General features: G+C 43.2%; 1 protein-coding gene across 5 annotated transcripts in view; it reads left to right on the forward strand.

Annotated features, from left to right (window-relative positions):
- LOC100579952 (cytochrome c oxidase assembly factor 1 homolog) overlaps positions 1-16,725 on the forward strand; it is a 91,834-nt gene extending 75,109 nt beyond the window's left edge. The window contains exons 2-7 of one of the 5 annotated variants that reach the window (XR_004026535.1): positions 6,511-6,563; positions 7,528-7,627; positions 9,770-9,918; positions 14,879-14,955; positions 15,851-16,100; positions 16,517-16,725. Coding sequence is in view for 3 of the 5 variants with exons in the window: in XM_030797369.1 (XP_030653229.1) it covers positions 6,549-6,563; positions 7,528-7,627; positions 9,770-9,918; positions 14,879-15,058 (444 nt within the window). In the remaining 2 variants the exon portion in view is untranslated. Of the gene's footprint in view, positions 1-6,510; positions 6,564-7,527; positions 7,628-9,769; positions 9,919-14,878; positions 15,309-15,850; positions 16,277-16,516 lie in introns of those variants that run through there. The other 4 variants (XR_004026536.1, XM_030797371.1, XM_030797372.1 and 1 more) reach the window with 4 other exon arrangements.
- Positions 16,726-20,126: the final 3,401 nt, after the last annotated feature.

A 20,126-nucleotide genomic window follows, 5' to 3' on the forward strand; every position in this document is an offset into this window, starting at 1 on the left:
TTTTAAGGAATTTGGATTTTTTTTCAATAAGTTGCAATGTATTTTTAAATAATGTTTTTAGGATGTCTATATAGATTACATAATATCTTGAGTTTGTTCCAAATTTATAATGTCCTCCTCTTCACACAGTTTGGTTGGGCCTTTATTCTCAGGAATTTGTAGTTACAGAGAAGCCTAAGGCTACTCCAATATGTCATCCTTTGTTGGTATACCTTTTGGGAAAATGGTATGTAAAATTTTACCAGGAGGTGTTGGTGAACAGAACTGGAACATGTTCTACATTTTTGTCTTTTTTCAAGTTTTCTTTTAGTATCATTTTTGTTTTATCTCATCTTCCATTTACTCTAGTTATTTTATTATTTTTTTTATTATACTTTAGGTTTTAGGGTACATGTGCACAATGTGCAGGTTTGTTACATATGTATCCATGTGCCATGTTGATTTCCTGCACCCATTAACTCGTCATTTAGCATTAGGTATATCTCCTAATTTTATTTAACACCAGAAGCAATGATGTGTTGAATAGATCTTAGTTTCTAAATCTCCACTTGCCATTTTCTTGCTCTTCATTTTTATATTCTTGTTCTTTATTATGCATTTGGTTTTTTTTTCAATAACTTCCTGAATATGACTTCATTATGAATTTGGCTTTCTGCTATGTTAATTCTAGTTTGTGAGTTTCCTTGAAATCACTCCTTATTTGAGTTTCTTCCCTTTCCTTATTTTGTGTGTAGGGTCCTTTGTTCCCATCACGTGTGGTTCTTACAGGCAGTCTTTCTACAACCAATTAAGTACCCAAAGTGATATTTTTCTCCATATTCTTGTATTTCTTAGAGTGAGTTTGTTATTGCACCGCTGCCAGTCCTGCCTCTCCTTACTGTTGGGTTTACTTAGGATTGTAGTCTCTGAATGGTATAGAAACAGAGTGGGGTGGGGAAATGACAATGGCTGTCTCTGGAAGCTGGACTCATACCCAGTTTGGGGCTGGCCAGCCTGTTTCCTGATTGCTACAAACCCAGAAACTTTGAGCTGGGTGTGAGAGAGGTGAAGGGCCAAACCCTTTCCCCACATGCTTTCTGGCCAGCTGTGCCAGGGTTCATTTGTCCATGGACATGTTTCTCTTTCTCTCTTCACTTACATTGTGGTTAGTGGAAATTTCCTCAGACTTTTGCAACTTGTTATGGTTCCAAGCAGGCCCTACTTTCTGTCTTTTCTTGTGTGTATCTTTATAGGTATTTTAAATGGAATTTGTGAAGTCATATCAGGAAATGGTAGCTTGATGCCCTCTTAAACTAAATGGCATCTGCCTTCATTTTACAGTTTGTTAATCTTTAAAAAAATCATTAATCCTTCCCATTGGCACAGGGACCCTCTCTCCAGGCAGTCTTGGTCTTCATGGGATGAGTAGCAGACATCTCTGATATTAGGTCGGCACAAAAGTAATTGTGGTTTTCGCCATTACTTTCAGTGGCGAAAACCACAATTACTTTTGCGCCAACCTGTAGAAAGGGTGTTGGACAGCCTTTTATTAACATTCTTAACTCAGCTTAACAAACAGAGCTTGCCTCATGATTAAGAATAAAAGGTTACAGTAAGCCTTTCCTCTACAAGCATTCAAGTTATTCCATGATTTCAGAGCCAAAATGTGGTTAAAAAGTCAGCGTTAACATTTGTATACTTAATTTTTAAAATGCTTAATTTCATAGTCTTTTACTTAAAAAAAACTTTTATCGTGTTTACTCGCATGCTTTTTTATCATTTTGCTTTTTAGTACTATCCTTTTGTCTCCCTTACTTAAATTTGAGACATTTCATTCTTCAGAAAAGTGTAGCCTTCTTTTATTTTGTTTTTGCCATTCATACTTTTTTTTTTTTTTTTGAGACGGAGTGTCGCTCTGTCACCCAGGCTGGAGTGCAGTGGCGCAATCTTGGCTCACTGCAAGCTCCATCTCCCGGGTTCACGCCATTCTCCTGCCTCAGCCTCCCGAGTAGCTGGGACTACAGGTGCCCGCCACTACGCCTGGCTAATTTTTTGTATTTTTAGTAGAGATGGGCTTTCACTGCGTTAACCAGGATGGTCTCAATCTCCTGACCTCATGATCCGCCCGCCTCGGCCTCCCAAAGTGCTGGGATTACAGGTGTGAGCCACATACTTCTTTTTCTTAAATGCCAAATTTTTAATCTTTATTTTTGGCCTTTTGGATTTTGTTTCTTATTCTTTTTCATTTTAATTTATATTGCCTTACTTTTTTCATCTCTATTGTCTTAAGCATAATTCTCTGTACTATCTTTCCACCATCCCCCCACCCCCTCTCACCCTGACCCTTGACAACAGTTCGATTTTTAAAGGCTGGACAATATGTAATCCCCAGGGTGATAGTAGCAGTGGGCCATGCCCATTCAACAATAGGGAAGAACCATCTCTCCATTTCCTCCCAGTAGTCTCTAAGTGATTTTGTATCTCTTTTTTTTACCTTGTTCCCTTAAATTATAACTTGGGGATATATTGATTAAAACTATTTCCCAGAGTAGCAGTGATTTGCTTCTGGCAGATGGAAATGGCTTTTGGACAGCACATCCTACCTGTGTGAGAAGCTGATTCTTCTGAAATCCATGGTCTTGGCTTAGTGGAGAGACCATGCCCTCTGGAGTCAGACAGATGCATGTAATAGTTCTCTGATAGGGAATAGCTGCATGACTATAAGCAAGTTTCAGAACCTTTCTTTCTTAAGGCTTTTTTTCTAGTTCAGAAAGGCAAAAATAATATCTACCTTTCATGATTGTTTTAAGAACCAGGAGTAGTGCATATAAAACATCCTGCATGGTGCCTGGTCCATAGTAGTTACCCAGATGTAGGACAAGCCAGGCCAGCCATGTTACCCAGAGGAACAGAGGTGAAGTGAATAGGTTATGCTTGGCAAAGCGCTGCTTTAGAGGACTCTGGGTGTTAATAGGCCTGCTGGGAATGTCACATGGCCTGTGTTCATAGCCAGGCTTTTGGCCCTGCTCCTGCTTCAGCTACCTGTAATGTTGCTTTATGTGCTTTGTTCCCAGTATACCACTGATTCCCAAGCCCGGCTGCATATTACGATTACTTGAGAAGGTTAAAAACCACCATTGCCTGGGTCTTTCCCCTGTCGATTCTATTTTAATTGGTCTGGGTGTGGCCTGGACATCTATCTTGTTTGTTTGTTTTGAAACAGCGTCTCGCTCTGTTGCCCAGGCTGGAGTGCAGGGGCATGGTCTCGGCTCATGGCAACCTCCACCTCCTGGGCTCAAGCCATCCTCCTGCCTCAGCCTCCTGAGTAGCTGGGACCACAGGTGCATGCCACTACATCTGACTGATTTTTGTATTTTTTGTAGAGATTGGGTTCTACCATGTTGCCCAGGCTGGTCTTGAACTCCTGGGCTCAAGCAATCTTCCTGTCTTGGCCTCCTGAAAGGTGGGGATTACAGGCGTGAGCCACCACACCTGGCCGGTTTTTTTTTTTTTTTTTTTTTTAAGCTCTTCCTGTGATTCTGATGTGCTTCCCAGGTTGAAGTTGCACCACCTTCCTGCTTCCACCCTTGCCTTGTGGGATCCTGTCTATGGCTTGAACTCCCTGGCTGTTCTGTTGATTGGGGAGGCTGACAGGAGGATCCTCCAGCCTGTGCCAGCTTGATTAGCTGCTGCATCTGTTTAGCAGACTGTGCTTTGGCTCTAGAGAGGGTTTAGTACTTTGGAAAAGGTTTATAAACTATTTGCCTTTGGAGGCCAAAGTCACCCGTTTGTGTATCAGAGCAGAGCTAAGACTGCTTTCCTGAGAGACCTTGGCCAGTGCTTTGTGCCACCTTCCTGTGGCTAACAAGTTCCTTGATTTTCAATACGGATGCAACCCTTGCCTTTTGGCGAACAGTTAAGCAAATAAATCTGCCCTTATTTGGCAATGTAGTAGACTGATTGAACTTGAGTTTATTGCAGAGAATGGCACATCACATTTTTAAATTTTCATATCTTACTAGAAGACTAGTTCTAAGAGGTAACATTCCTGCAGTTAGCCTAAAATCCATCTCTATTCCTCTACAGTGCCTTTTTGAATATTTGTTTTTTTGTGAGATCGGGGGCTACCTAACATTCTTCGAAAGGCAGCTGAAGGGGCAGGTAAACTGAAGCTAGTTGAAAAGGAGCCCCTGCTGCCTCCTACTCACCCCTGAACCCATTTCCTGCCCACCACTCACACCCCAACCTCTGCTTTGACGTGGAAGGGCTCTGGGGAGACTTGGTTGATCCTCACTGCCTGAGCACTCTTGAGTCCTTACTCTTGTGGCTGCTTGTAAAAGAATTCTTCTGTTTTTTGTTTTTGTTTTTTTTTTTTTGGTGGTGGGGGAGTATGAGTGTGGCTTTCATAGTTGGATGTTATAAAACAGTCATTTGGAAGTTGGGAACTTTTTATTTTTGTTATCTTGTTTTTAATACAGGATGTTTGCAACACCAGTCACTCGAGAGAATCTCTGAGTCTTGGCGAGGGCTGAGGCTTCGTGTATTCTTAGCAGCTGTTGTCTTCCAACTCAGCGGCAGGTTTGCCTTTCCCCACGGACACTCTGGACCTTGTAGCTCCTCCAGCTTCCCTGTCTGCTGAGCAGATAGGAAGCCGTGTCAAATATGTGGCACCTTAAGGAAATGCGTAGTGAATGACAGTATGTCCTATTGTCGCTCTTACTTTATTTCAGCCTTATTTCTTTTCTGAATATTATTTTTCATTTATCTTCATTTCCTTATCTATTTTCTTCTAAAGTATGTATCTTTGTTAGCTCCATCATCCTTTTTGGAATGAGCAAGTATAAAAATAAGTAAATAAATAAGACCCATCCTAAATATTTTAGAAACCACCCTTTTGTGGCACACTTGCTACCTTGGTCTTAGCTCTGGGCTTTGGTGTCCTCTGGCAGTCCTGCTACATTGCCTTCTCTCCCCTGTCTGCCCATCCCTGTCCCAGAGAGATTTTTCTGTAGCCCCTCATCTGCAGAGTCCAACAGCTCAGGGTCGAGGGTCTTTCTTAGCAGTAATCACCCACTATGCTGCCGCTCCTCCATTTCTGGACCTGCTTCCTGTGGCTTCTCTCCTGCGCTTCACACTTCAGCAGTTCTTGTTTCTGCCCACTCTACCTTTGTTTGTCATTTCCTGGGTCTGAAGCTGTTCTCCTACTCTTTACCTTTCTCTTCTCAAGGTAAACTTCCTCTGTGAAACCTCCGCTGATGCCCTGCAGCAAGGTCGACCACTTCCTGAGTGTTATTTCCTCTCGGTACATCTGTCTGGTTGCACTAACCAGGCTGCTGCTAGCCAAAAGACACCTTTGTGCAAATTAGAAAAAGACATCCATCCCCATCCCTTCTTCAAGATACTTTATAGTACTTCCAACTGTTGGCAAACTGTCTTAATAAAGATATAAATCTTTGATGTCTCTAATGTGCATGGTGCCCTACAAGGGTTGTGCAGTGCATAGCTGTGCAGTTGCATGTGATAGATCTATGTTATAATTATTTGTTTAATTGTCTGTATTCCCCTCAGGACCAAGGAAAATTCCTTATGTCTTGATACTGTTCTTATATTCTTACTGTCTGACCAGATCAGATCCTCAGTAACCGTTTGCTAAACAAAAGAAGGAATGAAGGTACAAATATGTATCCACCTTGTCTGCAAAAATAGCAGGAAAGGCATGCCTGCCAAGGACTTTTACACTGAACAGTAAGAATATATTTTAGCTCAGAGACACTGTTTGTTTTCACATTTCAATATTGCTTTAATTAGATATCTTAAAGCTAGTGTACCACAGTGGTTGAAAGAGCAGATGCTGGAGCCAGACTCCACGAGTTTGAATCCCAGTTCTACCACTTATTCGCTTATTAGTGCACCTTTGGGCATGTTACTTAACCTCCCTCTCTGTGCCTCAGTTTACTCATCTGTAAAATGAGGGTAATGATAATAGTTCCTACTTCAAAGGGTTGTGAGAATTAAATGAATTACGTAAAGTGCTTAGAATAGTACAAGACACATAACAGTAAGAGACAGAAGTGTTAGGTATTATCAATATTGTTAAAGTCCATGTATAGTTTTACTGTACTATTGTTTCTTTTTAACTCTGAAGTGCTGTTTTCACTCTGTCATGTACAGCTTTTATTGCTAGCATCTTGCTTCTGCGGGTCCAGCCTCCTGTTGATTGGCCCTGTGTTTGTGCTGTGGTCAAAACACTTGCTGCCTGTGGTTCTCCCTTGTGCACACCGGTTCTTTGGTTGCTGTAACAAAAACTACATAGGACACAGACAGGAAACCCGCAGGCTTTGTTTTTTCTTCCTAATTTGGCAGAAGGGGGAAAAACCAGGGCCTTTCACAGACAAGGCTTGTTTTAGAGTTGAAATTTAACTTCTTGTTCATGTTCTAAAGCTTGGGTTGGTAATAAATCTTGGCTGTATGAGACTAGAGAGAACTGGGCTTTAAAAAATGATTTTAATGTAAAATCTTTTCTAATTGCAGGACAACTTGCCTTTGATGATTTTCAAGAGAGTTGTGCTATGATGTGGCAAAAGGTAATGGAATATTCCAGGGCCAAGTTCCCCACTAGAACCTGCCAGGGTATTCTCAAGTTAGACAATAGAAGAAAGTCACTCCCTGAATAGTTATGGGCTTCTCCTGGTCTTTAGGGTCACTTGTGCTTTAACTTCACAGGAGGGATGGACATTTTCTGCATTGTTTCCCGCTCTGTCTTTCTCTCGTGTCTCATGCTGGCGTTGGAAGCTGTAACACTCTGGGAACCTCTGCATAACCCAGTCTGGCTGCCTCACCCTGTTGAGCTCTCTTCAAATTAAGCAAGATCTGACTAATACATTCTTCAGAGATGCTCTGACCGTTTTCATTATGAGAACTAAATGACTTTTCCCAGATCACATTACTGTAATTAACTTTACATTCATTTTGATACTCTTACATATTATAAGAGTGGATGGATGGTATGCTGTATTTGCTGAGCTGGCATCCCTCCATCTGTTCATTCAGCCTGAGTCATAACCAAAGTTTCCTCATCCCGAGGGTGGTGCATTTTTCAAAATATGAAAGGAGCCAGTGACAGCTCCAGCCCATTCGCAGGCTTACAGGACCAGCCATTGCCACAAAGGATAAGCTTCCTGTTTACCAGTTGGCCTGAGACAAAGTGGTTGTGCTTCCTGGCCACGCGGGGCTTGGCACACAGTCTGGGCTCTGTCTGTCAGAATGGTGGGCTGAATGCTCGCTCTGTGCTGGGCCAGCTGGGGGTGGCAGGGCCCCCACAGCATGGGTCCTGGACATGGGCCACTCTAGAGAGGGCACCCTCAGGAGGGCACTCAGTTTGGCTCCAGAACCAACCCTGGCATTTGGAAAGGAAGCAAATGAGGGAGGGCGGTCTGGCCTCCTTGCTGGCTTCCTTAATGCTTCTTTCCTTGAGGGGCCCAAGCCGGGCAAATCCCCTTGGCACAAAACTGGGAATCCTACAATAAATTTGTATCTTTTGTTTTTAAGTATGCAGGAAGCAGGCGGTCAATGCCTCTGGGAGCAAGGATCCTTTTCCACAGTGTGGTGTATGCCGGGGGCTTTGCCATTGTGTATTACCTCATTCAAAGTAAGTATCCTGCCAGCCGCCTGCAGCCTGACCTCCTCCTAGCAATCCTGCTCCTGCTCCTCCATCAGAGGAAATACTTGAGATGCTTTCTTTAGATTAGAGAAAGGAGGAGAGGGTGATTTTAAAGGCTAGTCCACCATTTCATTGGCTATAGCTTCCTCTGTATCCTATAATCTCAGTTTTTCCGGGAGCAACGAGTACAAATGAAAGGACCAGGACTCATTTGCATAAGAAGCCTAGCAAAGCACGATGGGCTTTCAGTCCAGTGCACACACAGGGGCTCCATCAAGATTCTGAGATTATATAAAGAAAGGACAGAGGGAAGGGGAATACCAGATGGTTCACAGGTGGGGAAAGCTGTGGCTGTGCGTCCAGTGTTGTCAGCTTTTTTTTGCACTTTCATTCTCTGCTGTTGATTTAATGGAGGAGGGACCATGAGCAAGGAACTCTGGCAGGGGCAGAAAATAAAAGCAGAGACCACGATGGCAAAATCCGGACAGATGCCGCTTCCAGCCCTACTGCACTCAAATTTGAATTTGTAAAGACAGGCCACAATTACTGTCAGCAGCTAGGACATTTAAGGTCATTTTAATGCTACTGGTGGCAAAGCGGCAGCAGTTTTTTCTAGACTGACTTTTTTTAGGCTCCTTTATCCCCACCCAGCTTGGCCTCCTCATCCACTCTGCGACATTAAAATCACTTCTTCCCAGGATGTGAGTGTCACCAGCAGACAAGCAAACAGGCTCCAGTGTCCTCTCCAGCCTTTCTGCACCATCCTGCAGAGTTGGTGGAGTTGCAGAGTCTGGAGGGGGCCTGAGATGAGCATTCCCAGGAATGATTCAGACTGAATAATTTGGCCTCCTCTTCCCTCTGCCAAAGGGACAGGGGCAGGACATGAGAGGAATGGGTGCACTTTTGGGTCAGGGTTCAGCCTTCTGGTGTGACAGCCTTTCTCCCTTAGGAGGCTGCTAAGTCGGTGAGACCTGGGCACTGCAGCCAACTGCCAACTGAATGGTTGAATCTCGGCTCCAGCTCTTGACCAGCTATGTGGCCTTATGGGGGAGTCCGTCACCTTTCTGGGCATTAGTTACCTTATTGGTGTGATGTGTGGTAATGTTAGTGCTTGTGTATGAGGTGAGAATTGAATCTCACAACACGAGAGCTATTGAACATTGTGAGATGTGTGGAATATTGAGAACAGTGCCTAGCCATAGAAATCACTCAATAATGATTAGCCGTCTGGACCCTGCTTCTGTCCCTTCTTTTCCTATCATGGCTGGCACCGTGTTCATGCCTGTGGTATTCCCTGTATCCCTATTCCTGGGAAGCAGCCCAGGAGGGGGATTCCCTTGGCCACTCCAGGGTCAGGTCACCTTTCCCTTCATTAGTGTGATGGGACCTTAAGAAGGGAAGCGCTTTCTGTGGCCAAACTGAACACCCTGCTTGGGAAGCCTGCCTCTGCTCCCTCCTTTGGGCAGCTGATTATTAGAACTTACAGCTTCAGGGAGGTGCTGCCTGGAGTTCCCAGGTAGCCTGTGGGCTCAGAAGGATTCCTGAGACTGAGAGCAATTTGAGTTGAAATGTTGGCTTAAACCTCGATGAATGAACATTCTCATATCCTGTTTCTTGGCTTGAAGGTTTTGTTGTTAATGTTGTGGTCTTTCTATTTTACATCTCAACTTAGTGGAACAGGCAATGTTTAGAAGTCAGGTGTCATGGATTCTGGCCTCGGCTTTGCTGTGGACCAGCTATGTCACTTTGAACAAGTCATGGAATCATAGGACTTTAGAGGAAACTTAGAGACTTGACAGGAAACTTAGAGAAGAGCTGACCAAACCCCTTAGGTGTAGAAATAAGGCAATGAGTGAGGGTAGAAATGAGGTGAAGCAGAAAGGGTCTGCATGAGGTCAAGGCCCAAGGTCATCTGCACATCCCTGCAAAACACTGCCTGCCTGTGCTTTGGTTTTTGAGTCTGTAAAATGGACAGTTTAGAGTAGATAGATGGTCCTAATTATTCATCCATCCACAGATTGCACGTTTCTGTTTCTACCCTGTACATCAATTATATTATTTAATTTTCTGTGTAGTAGATTCTACCTGACCAAGTTCAATAAAGAAAATAAGTGTGTCTTTTGTCCTTAGAGTTTCATTCTAGGGCTTTATATTACAAGTTGGCAGTGGAGCAGCTGCAGAGCCATCCCGAGGCACAGGAAGCTCTGGGCACTCCTCTCAACATCCATTATCTCAAGCTCATCGACAGGGAAAACTTCGTGGACATTGCTGATGCCCAGGTAACGTGCTTTCCCTGCGAACTGCGGGCTGGTGCCTGCTGAAGGAGAGGAGAGTCTACTGTCTCCTGGAAAGTCTTGGAGTTAAGGATTTGGGATGGGAAAATCCACTAAGTAAAGCTAGGTTTGGCACCTTTAAAAAAAGTTTTTCTATTATGGATTTTAATGTTTATATAATATATATTTTATATTATAGATATATTTCTATATACTTTTCTTCCATTCTGGGGAATTGATGTGGCAGGGAATGCAGTGGGTATGCTGACATCGCCATCTTGAATTGAAGGTAGTAGAGAAATGACCAGTGGTGGTTTGCTACCATGTTGGCTTTGATAGCTCTTAGCACTTTGGGAGGCTGAGGTAAGAGGATTGCTTGAGCCCTGGAGTTTGAAACCAGCCTGGGCAACACAGCAAGACCCTGTCTCTCTCTCTCTTTCTCTCTCTCTCTCTCTCTCTCTCTCTCTCTCTCGCTGTCTGTCTCTCTGTCTGTCTCTCTGCCTGCCTGCCTATCTATCCATCTATCTATCATCTATCTATCTATCTATCATCTATCTATCTATCTATCTATCATCTATCTATCTATCTATCTATCTATCTATCTATCTATCTATCATCATCTATCTATCATCTATCTATCTATCTATCTATCTATCTATCTATCTATCTATCTATCTATCTATCTATCATCTATCTATCCATCATCTATATCTATCTATCTATCTATCTATCTATCTATCTATCTATCTATCTATCATCTATCTATCATCTATCTATCATCTATCTATCATCTATCTATCTATCTATCTATCATCTATCATCGCCAGGTGTGATAGTGCACACCTATAATCTATCATCTATCTATCTATCTATCTATCTATCTATCTATCTATCTATCTATCTATCTATCATCTATCTATCTATCGCCAGGCATGATAGTGCACACATATAATCCCGGCTACCCAGGAGGCTGAAGCAGGAGGATCACTTGAACCCAGGAGTTGGAGGCTGCAATGAGCTATGATCATGTCACTGCACTCCACCCTGGGTGACAGAGTGAAACTGTTTCTAAAATTAAAAAAAAGAGAAATGCATCTATATCCAGTCAGTGCTCATTCAAATATAACCAACTCTTTAAACTTTGATTTTTAAAGTGTATTTATTTACATTGCTTCCACAGAATACCAACCCATTTTTTTAGCTATAACTTATCTTTTTGTACTTGATCACACTCACTTGCATGTAAAACACATTTGTTCTTCTGTTTAACAAACATATTTTGAGTATATCCTCTGGTTTGAGAAATGATTCTAAGCTATGTGGGGAATAGAGGTGCAGAAGGCTTTTGGGGGTTTACAGTTGAAAATTCCTGAGTAAGACAGGGTGAGGCAAACCCTGTCACTGTTGTGCAGGCCTAGGAGGAGTGGCTTGAGGCCTGGGAGATGGCTGTGAGGACTTTGAACGGTGGAGAGGAACACCCGGCTGAGGAGCAGCATGCCCGGGAAAGTTCATCACTGTGTCCCCTGTCAGTGTGACATGGCAGTGGAGGCACAGGTGGGCGAGGTGGGTGTGGGCAGGTAGGAGGGGCTGCGGCCACCAAGGGGCCACAGTGTCGTCTTGGAAGGTGTGTGCTTGACTCTGGCAGCAGAAGCCCGTAAAGTATTTGGAGGATGAGTGAGGTGATCTGACCTACATTATTTTTTGTTATTTTTAGTATGTTCTTAATGGACCCAGCTCTAATGAGACTTTTTTCTAACTACAAAAGCAATTCATGCTCTGGTATTCTGATTAAAATATTCGGTTTTAAAAGAAGGTGGATTTGTGTAGATTGGTAATGCCCAGGGACTGGCTACAGGGAGCCACCTTTAGGAGAGAGATGTGGCCACACTGGTGTGCAGTGGTGAGAGCATGAACCAGAGGTGTGGCCTGGAGAAGCAAAAGACGGATGTGAAAGCATCGTGGCATCCAAGTGACAGAACTTGGTAACAGTCATGTATCAGGAGTGGGTGGGTCAGAGGTGATAGTCCAGTGTCCAGCATGGATGTGAGTGGAAGGACGGCAGTGACACTGCGTGAGAGAGGACACCCCGGAGGAGGAGCACAGGGAAGGGCTGGGCATGTGCGGAGTGCTCACTCTGTGCCAGGCCACCGGATTGTTCCCATGGTGTGGCGGAGCCCGTCTGTGCTTCCTTGCCTTTGGTCACTTGACTAGACCCCAGCAATCCTGAGAACTTGGAAAAGCCAGCGGGTAGGTCTGGCTGTTGCGTTTCTCTCAGCACAGAGCCCAGATGTAGCGCTGAGGAATTGTGTGCCAAAGGCGCCTTTGCTGGGGCTGGTTGATGCAGCATCCATGATCTGGTGCTTCAGGAACCCCAGTGAGAGTAGGGTGACGCCATGGTGGTTTTGGTGGGAGCTTTGTCCTCTCCAGCTTTCACCTTGGCCCCAGTGGTGCTGAGAGGGCGCCTTCCTGGGCTTCCCCACATCCCTGGGGCCTTGGCCATGCTGTGACTATGTTGGTTGTGGTGCTAGGTTCTGGCTTCTACTGCTGCCAAATGCTGTGACTCTGCAGTGACAGGAGTTCAGAGTCTGCTGCATCATGGCCACCTGGAGCCTCAGTGCATGCCTTCCAATTTGTGGACTATTTTTGACATTCTGTCAGGGTCCTTACTTTCTTTATAATCAGCAGTTTGTAAGGACGCCTGTATACAGCATATGCCCTCTTATCCCAAATTCCTTTATTTGCAGTTTTTACAGTTTTTCCAGAGGTGAGATGTTTCAGTTGTTCATGAAGTAATTGTCATACATTGGGATTTTTTCCCAAGTATGTGTGTGAGATAGTCACCAGTGACCAACACTTTGCTTTACCAGAACTCCTGCTTTAATCTTTGGCAAGGTCTGGCTGGTGAAGGAACCAACCTGTAAAGTGTCACATCTACCCACAGAAGCACAGCTGCCCACGGTTCAGACACTGGCCTCTCAGAGTTTGCTTTTCTTCAGAATCCTTCTTGCTTCTGCTCATTCCTTTCTCCTTCCTTTTTTTATTATTTTTTTTAAAGCATCCAGAGATGCTTAGTGTATACTCTGTTGCTTAATTCTATAATTTCCAGAGAAAAGCTGTAGCTTGACTTAAACAGTGGGACCCTGAAAATTTGTTCTTTTTTTAAATTTTTTCTTGAGATGGAGCCTTGCTCTGTTACCCAGGCTGGAGTACAGTGGTGTGATCTCGGCACACTGCAGCCTCCACCTCCCAGGTTCAAGCGATTCTCCTGCCTCACTCTCCTGAGTAGCTGGGACTATGGGTGCGTGCCACCATGCCCGGCTAATTGTTTGTATTTCTAGTAGAGATGGGGTTTTGCCATATTGCCCAGCTGATCTCGAACTCCTGGCCTCAAGTGATCCACCCGCCTTGGCCTCCCAAAGTGCTGGGATTACAGGCGGAAGCCACCATACCCGGCCAAAGATTTGTTCTTGAAGTGTGACTAGGTGACTACCTATGCACCTGAGTTATGGAGCCATATTCCATATCCTGTGCCTTCCTTCAGGTGTGTTTGGAAAGCACAAATGTGTACCTCAGTAGTTTCTTCTCTTGGTGGCAATTTGGAATTGGGTGGGATACTCCCTGCCCCAACTCCCACCCCTGCCCCTGCCCCTGCCCCTGCCCCGGGAGGTATCTTTGGCCACAGGAAGGCACTCCGGGAGGTGCCTGTCTCATGACGGGCTTCCTCATTACCGTGCCTGTGTCTCCTTCATGAGGCTCATACCTTCTTTGGTTTTCATGAGAAACCAAAAACATTGCATTCACTATTTTTTTTCCGAATTGGAGTGTAATCAACTGCTTACGGGCTCTCAGGCTGACTCCCTGGGCGTGGGCATGGCAGCACCTGGCAGCATCCCTGTGGTACAAGCCCAGCCTGTGGGGCTGGGGATGAAGGAGAAACTGAGAACTCCGTGTCGTTTTTCTCAGACAAGCCTTCATGTATTATATTTTCTTTAAAGCCTATTCTTTAGGGTCCAGGTCAAAATATGTACCAGTTTGCTGGCAATAGGTCCCTCTTTAAAACAGTGAATTTTTTTTTGGTATTTTATTATGAAAAATTTCAAACGTACAAAAAAGATAAAAGAATTTATACTGTGAGTACCTATAGCTGGTACCTGGATTCTACAATTAGCATTTTGCTCTGTTTCCATGAATCTATATTGTTATTTTGTTGGATTACAAAGTAATTTTCAAACATCATACACATAAGCACATATTAAGTAGAGTTTAATATTTGTTATGGTTCCTGTTTTTTTTTTTTTTTTTTTGAGGTAAAATTTACATTCTGTGAAAGGCACAAATCCAAGCGTCCTATCTGATAAGTTTTAACAAATAGACCCAGTCGTGTCACTCAAGCCGTTATCTAGATGTAGATTGTTCCCAGCACCTGAATTCCCTTGTGCCCTACCCAGTGGGTCCCTTCTCACATCTTCCAGCTCCACCAGAGGCAGTCACTTTTTTTTTAAATGATGTTTGAAAATTACTTTGTAATCCATCAAAATAACAACAGGTTTCCAGCATAGTTTAGCCTGTTCTAGAATTTAACATAAATAGTTATATACTCCTCCTGTGTAAAGCCCTTTGGCTTGGCGTGTTTTTGATACTCATCCATGTTGCTGCATGTATCAGGAGTTTGCTCCTTTTTAACAGTGGACTTTTGAGCGATCATTGGAAGTACCCAGAGCATTGACATAGGAGTCCTGCTTGCCAAATGGAAAGACTGCCATTGACCTTACCAGCCAACCAAAGAGGGGCAAGACATTTGGAAAATCAAGTGGATTCTCCAGCTGGGCTGTTAGAAAACAACTCACTTCTGTGGAGAATCACTGGATTTTATAGGCTTAGCTCTAGAAAGCATCATTTTGTCATCTTCTGAAATGACAGTAATTATCCAATTACATCTCTCCTTTCTGTCGTTTTACACCCACAGTTGAAGATTCCTGTCTCTGGATCCAAGTCAGAGGGCCTTCTCTACGTCCACTCATCCAGAAGTGGCCCCTTTCAGAGGTATCCTGGGAAGGTGACGGCAGAGGGGGAGCGGGTGGAGGACTTCCTGATGAAAGCAACCCCGACTCAGTTTTCATTTGTTGTTAAATTACTGTGGGCATAGGAAGAATTACTTTTCAAGCTTGAAACTGAAAGCTTCGTGGCCTGGGCAGCAAGCCAGTACTGTGGCTCTTAGCTGAGTCCAGTTTATCCACAAAGTCTACTGATTTGCCCTCTCCTTATGCCGTTGAATTTGTAAAACTTTCCAGTTATAGTGATCTAGGTCTATCATAATTCGATGCTATGTTACAGCTTCTCACTTGACTGCCTCAATTGTTACAAATGAATAAAGGGCATGCACTCTTGTTCCAGAATTTATTCATCACATTCTTTGCAGAAGCTCTCCACCCCTTAATTGGCTTTGCTTGTCTGGTTGCCAATAGCTACATCCACTCACTTCCCCCATGGGAAGCCTCTCTCATAGATGTTTGCTGTTTAGCCAGGCTGTGTTTTAATTCCCAAGGACAAAAGGAGCAGGAGGCCCCACCTAGCTCACCCTGGGCTCACTGACCTCTGAGCCTGGGATTAGTGCACAAGCTGGCTGGATTCCATGCCAGGAACTGAAGGTCAATGTGAATTAGGAAATGAGAAATAAACTGCTCCTTCTCCTTCCTGATGTCCCTTCCATTCGCCTGTCAGTCATTGTTAAGCCTGCCTTGAAGTCGAAGCTGGTTAAATAATGAGAGCCCATGGTAGAATGTTAAAAATTGTGTTGACACAGCACTCACACAAAATAATGTTTAAAAAAATTTAAGGCATTATTCAAAACAACTGCTTTCCGCGCCCCCTTTTTTTGACTATGGCTGTTGCCTCAGCGTTCCTAGATTAGAGATACTATACTTTTGGTTTCTCTCAGGTGGCACCTTGACAAAGTCTTTTTAGAGCTCAAGGATGGTCAGCGGATTCCTGTGTTCAAGCTCAGTGGGGAAAATGGTGATGAAGGGAAAAAGGAGTAGAGACGACCCAGAAGACCCAGCTTGCTTCTAGTCCATCCTTCCCTCATCTCTACCATATGGCCACTGGGGTGGTGGCCCATCTGAGTGACAGACACTCCTGCAACCCAGTTTTCCAGCCACCAGTGGGATGATTGTATGTGCCAGCACATGGTAATTTTGGTGTAGTTCTAACTTGGGCACAATGAATGCTATTTGTCATTTTTAAACTCCTATTACAAAGAATCCGGAAGAAACTCCTATTATAAATTTAAGATAATGTATTTGAAAGTGCTTTGTATAAAAAAGCACATGATAAAAGGAATGAGAATTAATGTTTGCTGATATTTGCTAGTTCGCATTTCTTTCCTTTCTCTTCCTTTTCCTTTCCCCTGGAATTTTCAGTCCTCATTACAAAGCCTGAAGCCTAGTAGTACCGAAGGGATTTTTTCTAAATTATTGACCTGAGAATGATGAGGAAGACCACTTTGGTTTTTCACTCTACCTTGAATTCATGTTGTTAAGTAGCTTGTGGACATTCTCCATCACTTTGGAATATTTTGTTTGCTTTGTTTTTATTTCTATTTCAGACACCAACCATCTGCCCCGTTGAAGATTTGCAAAATAATTGTTTTGATTCCAAACATTTTGAAAGCTTAGAAAATTTATATGTGTACATATACATATAAAGTTAACTTAGGAAAGTTAGTTTGAAGCTAACAGTGTCTGGCTGGGCGTGGTGGCCCATGCCTGTAATCCCAGCAATTTGGGAGGCCGAGGCAGGTGGATCACCTGAGGTGAGGAGTTTGAGACCAGCTGGCCAACATGGTGAAACCTTGTCTCTACTGAAAATACAAAAAAATTAGCCGGGCGTAGTGGCGGGCGCCTGTAATCCCAGCTACTTGGGAGGCTGAGGCGGGAGAATTGCTTGAATCCAGGAGGCAGAGAGTGCAGTGAGCCAAGATTTCACCATTGCACTCCAGCCTGGGCAACAAGAGCAAAACTCTGTCTCAGGAAAAAAAAAAAAGGGAAAGAAAAAAGGGAAAGGGAAGGAAAAAGAAAGCTAACAGGTTCTTATCCATCTGCTTTCCAAACAACTTAACCGCATGTTAGATAATTGTATCCTTAGGTTTTATTAGTCTTATAAGGAAACGTATTATAAAGCAAAAGAACTTCCTTCTGGGCACCAGAGCCTACAAAAACAGAAATCCGGTATCTGTGCTTTGAAAAGGTCAGTTTAACCCTCTTAGCATTAGCAGGCTTAATGCCATTGTGGTTGTCTACAATGAAGGACAGCCATGAGCTCCCTTCCTACATTCTTAATATTCATTGAAGAGAAGCCTCTCAGAAAAAAAAAAAAAAAAGAAAAAAAAATGAGCTTAAACATGCTAGTAGGGTATGAGGTCTTCAGTTGTTACAAGTTATCTCTATTTTGGAGTTGTTTCTTTAAAAACATATTTGTGTGTTCTTTGAGTAGATTATACAGTGAAAAGTGTCTCCCTGAGAGCACTTTTGTCAGTGTGTTCAGATAAATATTCCAATCTCTACAGTCTTTTAAAATAAATGGCAGAGCACTGTACAGTTTTGTGCTTTTGCTCTTTAAGTTACAGTGTCCTATTGTTTATATGTTGTGAATTTATGTGTTGCTTCCTATCTGTCTGTTCTCTGACAACTTTTACTTTATCTTAGTGTTTGAATTTTTTTTGTTTCTTTGCTATGGCCAAATTATAGAAAACCAGGGCTTAGGTTGGCCATCTGTTCTGAAGTAAAAGTAAGTGTAGAGTTTGAATTAATGGAGAGGCTTTTCTAATCCACCTGATAGGAAATAGTATTATGTAGTGAAGAGCTCCTTGATTTCTATTTGAAAGCTGCTATCTTTGGTATTTTTTCTGTTCACATTTACTTCCTGTGCACTTAATGCCTTCTATGGGTGATTCTGAACAGGCTGGAACTTGATCATTGCAGTAGTGTTCTTTGAGGATAGCAATGATGTGCACTTGCAGTCCACTGTTTCCTGTATATCCATTAATCACTGTGACTCAGCCATTGACTCCACTAACTAACTACCTTAATGATGTCTTGGATAATGCATCAGAGGAAAAGGTGACTTTCTGAGCAAGGGCCCCCAGTGCATCCCATAAAGGGACAGGACAGCCCAGAGACCATAGAAAGGGGTTTCCTAGAATTATACAAACTGTAGATTTGTAAAGACTGCAGGAGAGGGATCACAGCCAGCAAATGGTAGTGTGACTCCTATGTGCTTTACTATAGAAGAGGCTGCAGGGCCTCCACCCACAAGTTCCTTACCAGCTAGTGTGCTGGGTGTTGGGCAGGGGCTTTGGAGAGTATTATAATACTGTGCCAAAAGAATTTTCAAGCTGTGGTGCTAAAAATGATGTAGAAAAGAGAGATATCAGTTAGGGGGAATCTAAGAGGCTGTCCGGAGGCAGTAGCATCCCTGTGGGCCTTTAAGTCCAAGATTTTGATAAGCAGCCATGATGGAGAGGACAACATGCAAGTGGAAAGCACAACATGAAGAAAGGCCCCAGAGCGGGCAGATGGGAGCTGTGCTCCAGAAATAAGCCCAGTTTGGACAGCATGTAGATGAGCGCAGGTAAAGTAAAAGAGAGGCCTGGAAAGGTAGGTTGGCCACAGTGTGTGAATGCCAGTGTTGACATTTTGCATACAATTTGTGGCCATCAAAGATTTGGGGGTAAGCACATGATTCTACTGTTAATGAAGGTTTCAGAGATTGTGCCGAATGTGTACTGACAAGACCTGTATGACTTTCAAGTAAGTCACAGATTTTACCGTCTTTGTTCAGTTTTCCTAGAATTAGCCTCCTCTTGCCTGCAAACATTCCCTATTCACCAACCCAAGGACTTGATAATACCTGATAAGGTTTTGTTACTCTGAGTTTTGGTAAAGTTTGTATACAGCAACAATGAAACTAAAATTACATATACACAAAACAGCCAGAACTTAACAATTGTTCCTTCTGTCCTCTGGCCACCAGCAAGGCCAGGGAAATGATCAAGAAGCGGCAGTTCTGAAGGGTTTTCCCAAAGCAAGCAGCTTTGGAAGTGGCTTTAGGCCACTTGACTCTCTGGCGTTTTCAGTTTGTCCATCTGAAAAATATGAATAAATATTTACCAATCACTTGCCTTACAGGTGAGACAATGTTTATACTGCTCGTTGGGATGCTTGGGGAAAAGATGCCGTTTACACAGGAGGCTCAATGATGGGGGTGGTCCAGAAAGAGGTGGGAGGGTGATAGGAAAACCTCCAGTCTCCACCCACTAGAAGATTCTCGCCTCCTTAGTAATGCGCTCCTGGTTCAGGCATGTTTTTTGGCAGAGTTGCTGAGTTGAAAGCACTGTCAGGAATGTGTACAGAAAAACTGCGCCTGCGTTATAATCCAGGGCAGAAAAGTAGGAAATGAAAATACTAAAAACATGCCTCTAAGAAAGACACGGGTTGGGTGCTAAAGTGAAATCTGACTTTGCAGGAGACAGTACTTTTCATTCCTAAATTATCTTGCAAGTTTTTTTTCCCTTAGAGGAAATTTCCAAAAGGAATTTTTTTTAAGGAAACTTTTTAATTGATTTATCAGATCACATGAGGTATGTATGTTAAAAACCTTTTATTATTAATTAAATAATAAGCCGCCAAGGCAGAAATTAGACCCCCTACTATACACCTATAACACTTATCTTTTAACTTGAGCTACCACATCAGTCACCTTGTAGTCTTAATGACAAAGTAATTTTTCACTTCCAAATTATTTTTATGAAACGAGAAACTATAGACCTGTCTCCCTTATGAAGGTTGATGCAAATATTCAAAATAAAATATTAGTGAACTGAATCCAATGATATGTAGTGGTATATTTTTCACGAAATAGGTTGGTGCTTCTCCCTCTCAGTGCTCTTTCCTGTGGGAGGATTATACATCCCTGCCTCTTTGAACTTAGGTGTGACTGTGTGGCTTGTGAGTGGAAGTGGCATGCAAGACTTCTGAGTAAAAGTTTTAAGTGCCAGCCCTTGGTTCACGCTGTCCACTTTGCCTTCGTCCCTAAGATTGGTAATGTTCCAGATGGTGGCTACTTCAAGGGCTTGGGGGCTGGGACAGCTGACCCACAGCGGGACATGGAGCATAAGAGAGACATAAACCCTTACAACCCCAACTTAACCTAGTGCA

Source organism: Nomascus leucogenys, chromosome 17, assembly GCF_006542625.1.
Source record: "Nomascus leucogenys isolate Asia chromosome 17, Asia_NLE_v1, whole genome shotgun sequence".
NCBI lineage: Eukaryota > Metazoa > Chordata > Mammalia > Primates > Hylobatidae > Nomascus > Nomascus leucogenys.